Source organism: Montipora capricornis, chromosome 10, assembly GCF_036669925.1.
Source record: "Montipora capricornis isolate CH-2021 chromosome 10, ASM3666992v2, whole genome shotgun sequence".
Classification (NCBI taxonomy): Eukaryota; Metazoa; Cnidaria; class Anthozoa; order Scleractinia; family Acroporidae; genus Montipora; species Montipora capricornis.
Window position 1 is genome coordinate 53,957,146 of NC_090892.1, and position 2,500 is coordinate 53,959,645.

Below are 2,500 nucleotides of genomic sequence, written 5' to 3' on the forward strand. Positions count from 1 at the left end.
TGCTTTCCTTGTTGCTTCAAAACACCAGACATACCATTTTAAATCATCACTCCACATAATAGGGTCAATCGAACAAGCCTTAATAATATAATATTATGCAGAAAAATTGGCAAATGGGACAAATACATGTACATTGAGGGCAAGGGATAAAAGCCTGCTTCTCATCCCAATGGATGCAAGGCCCTTTTTTCATGATACATCTTGGGTAAGTCATTTCCACAACTTAAATGTGCTGATATTTAAAAAACAAACAAGACCACATATTGGAAATTTCTTGCCAGGAACCTTTTATTGGCTGAAGCAATTTTAACTTCAACTATCATTACTGTTATGTGTGGCAAAACTGCTGACCATGATACACAGTTTTTCACTTAAGTTTGTTAACCAATCACATTAAACCACGCTACCCGAGCTTTGTAATGATTCAACAGGGCATTCATGTTGTGATGTATGAAACAATATTATTATGTACACTGGCTGAATTATTAATTGTTCTATGGTGGCATACCCTAGTTTGCCAGCAGTATTACAAAACTCAATGACTCCAGTGTCTGGTGGGAGGCCAAGCGCAGCAGCTTTGGTCATCAAAAGTGCATCTTCAAAGGAGTGACCTGTGACTGGCACATTCAGACACCTAGATAGGCAACAAATTTTGTGAAATACATGCAATGCAGCCACAATACACCATCTCACTGGCTTGCTGGAAAAAAAACATCAATTTTCAAGGGTACTTGGTGAATTCTGCAAACTACTTAGTGGCTATATGGCTGCCGATCAATCCAAATTTGCATTTATATACGGCCATGACACCCTCCACTGATGCAAAGTCAAATCATTGACATGTAAAACCAAGATTTTTTTGAATTTTGATCTTCAAAAAAATCTCACAGATAGAAGTGCTTTTAGTCTCAACAATGATTAAAATGCTAAGGCAGGTAAATCACCAATAAATATCACGGTAATCACAACTAAATTAAATGAAAAATAAAAAAATAAAAAAGAGCTTTGGAAATTAGCACTAAAGAATGGCCGACAACCCTTGGAACACCTCCTCAAAGCAAATCAACACTTAGGATAACACCACATTGTCAAAGACAAACAAAGTTTGTCCTGTGCTTTGAGACGAGCGGAATAATCAGGCCAGACTTGATTATCTCTAGAGAAAAAATGAGGTTGACACCTGGATTCCAACCAACCTTGCCATATACTGTCTAACATGTTCAGCATAAACTTTTGGATTCTCTTTCTCCTGAAATACAAAACACTTTCACTTGTTAGCCATATATTTCAAAGTTTGGCTTAAGAATTTGACTTCAACAACTTGTCAATTCCTCTAAAAACGTGCTACTCATTTTTAATACCTCTTTTGTAGGATTCCAAACTGGTAAGAACTGTAAGAAAAGAATAGAAGATTAAAAGATAAAATTAATTTTTCCTTTAAGCGGGAGCCCACCATATGACCTCCCAATTAATACAACTACCTAGTTACAAGAAGTCTTCTAATCCAAAAAAAGGCCACCCATTTTTTCATCAAAGATCCTGTTAATCCGACTACCTTTTGGAGTCCTCAGAAGTTATTTTCTTCATAAAAGTATCCTGTTATTGCAACCAATCAATATAAAAACTGAAAATGAACTCACAAAAGTTACTGCTAGCATGAAAAGTGATTGGCTTAAGCAAAGACAAAGCCAACAGAAGTTCACAGACGTTTTTGAACCCATTTGAACTAAATTTCTGAATTTTGTAATATTGAACTGTGTAAAGCATTGCAAGTTACCAAATTGACAACAGCTATTCAATAAATTTCAGTATTATAGATACATGTAGCCCTTTTCTTTGTTAACAAAGAACTGAAAATTGTCTTTGCTTTTACTCGGTTTTGTTGTCAATTACATGTAACTTAAAAGATTTTAATTTACAGGAGTCTGTCTTCTGTGGTGTATCATGGTTGGGAGGGTAAATGCTCGGAGATATTAGCTACACCAAGCTACTCTAAAAAAAAATCTGAGGGTAAATGAAGATGTATGATATGATATATGATAAGCAAGAGTATGGTTTAAAAAGGTTGCAGCTTTGCAGTTGTAATTTGAGCCTCTCTTGGTATTACATGTATGATCACCACGTTAATAAGACCAAATTTCTCAGTTCTGAAAGTGGTCAAATTAACAGGATTCCACTGTAGTTGCTCAGTTTTTAAATGCTAAAGCAAAGCTAGTGTAAAATACTCTTTATTCTTTGATGCAGGTCTCACCATCTCAATATTGTAGTATAAATGTTGAAATTGAGAGAAGTGATCCTTGCACTTTCATCTACAACCCACAGTTCTAATGGTTTATTTCACTAATAATTCTATGGGCCAAGTAACTCACCTCAATTTCAGCAACATTACTTGGCTGACACAAAAGTAAAATAGTTAATAATAACCTGAAAAGGAAGATAAAATCCATCTTCAATAATATTACATGTATTTATTGCAATGCAACTCTGATGCTTTGTAATT

At 35.0% G+C, this 2,500-nt stretch overlaps 1 protein-coding gene across 5 annotated transcripts in view; it reads right to left on the bottom strand.

Annotated features, from left to right (window-relative positions):
- The window catches only part of LOC138019815 (lysophosphatidylcholine acyltransferase 2-like), a 25,647-nt gene that overhangs the window by 7,912 nt on the left and 15,235 nt on the right, over positions 1–2,500 (bottom strand). For all 5 annotated transcript variants that reach the window (XM_068866724.1, XM_068866722.1, XM_068866721.1 and 2 more), the window contains exons 8-11: positions 2,370–2,424; positions 1,362–1,391; positions 1,197–1,249; positions 509–634 (exon numbers count right to left, since the gene is read on the bottom strand). In XM_068866724.1, the coding sequence (XP_068722825.1) occupies positions 509–634; positions 1,197–1,249; positions 1,362–1,391; positions 2,370–2,424 (264 nt within the window). The remainder of the gene's footprint in view (positions 1–508; positions 635–1,196; positions 1,250–1,361; positions 1,392–2,369; positions 2,425–2,500) is intronic.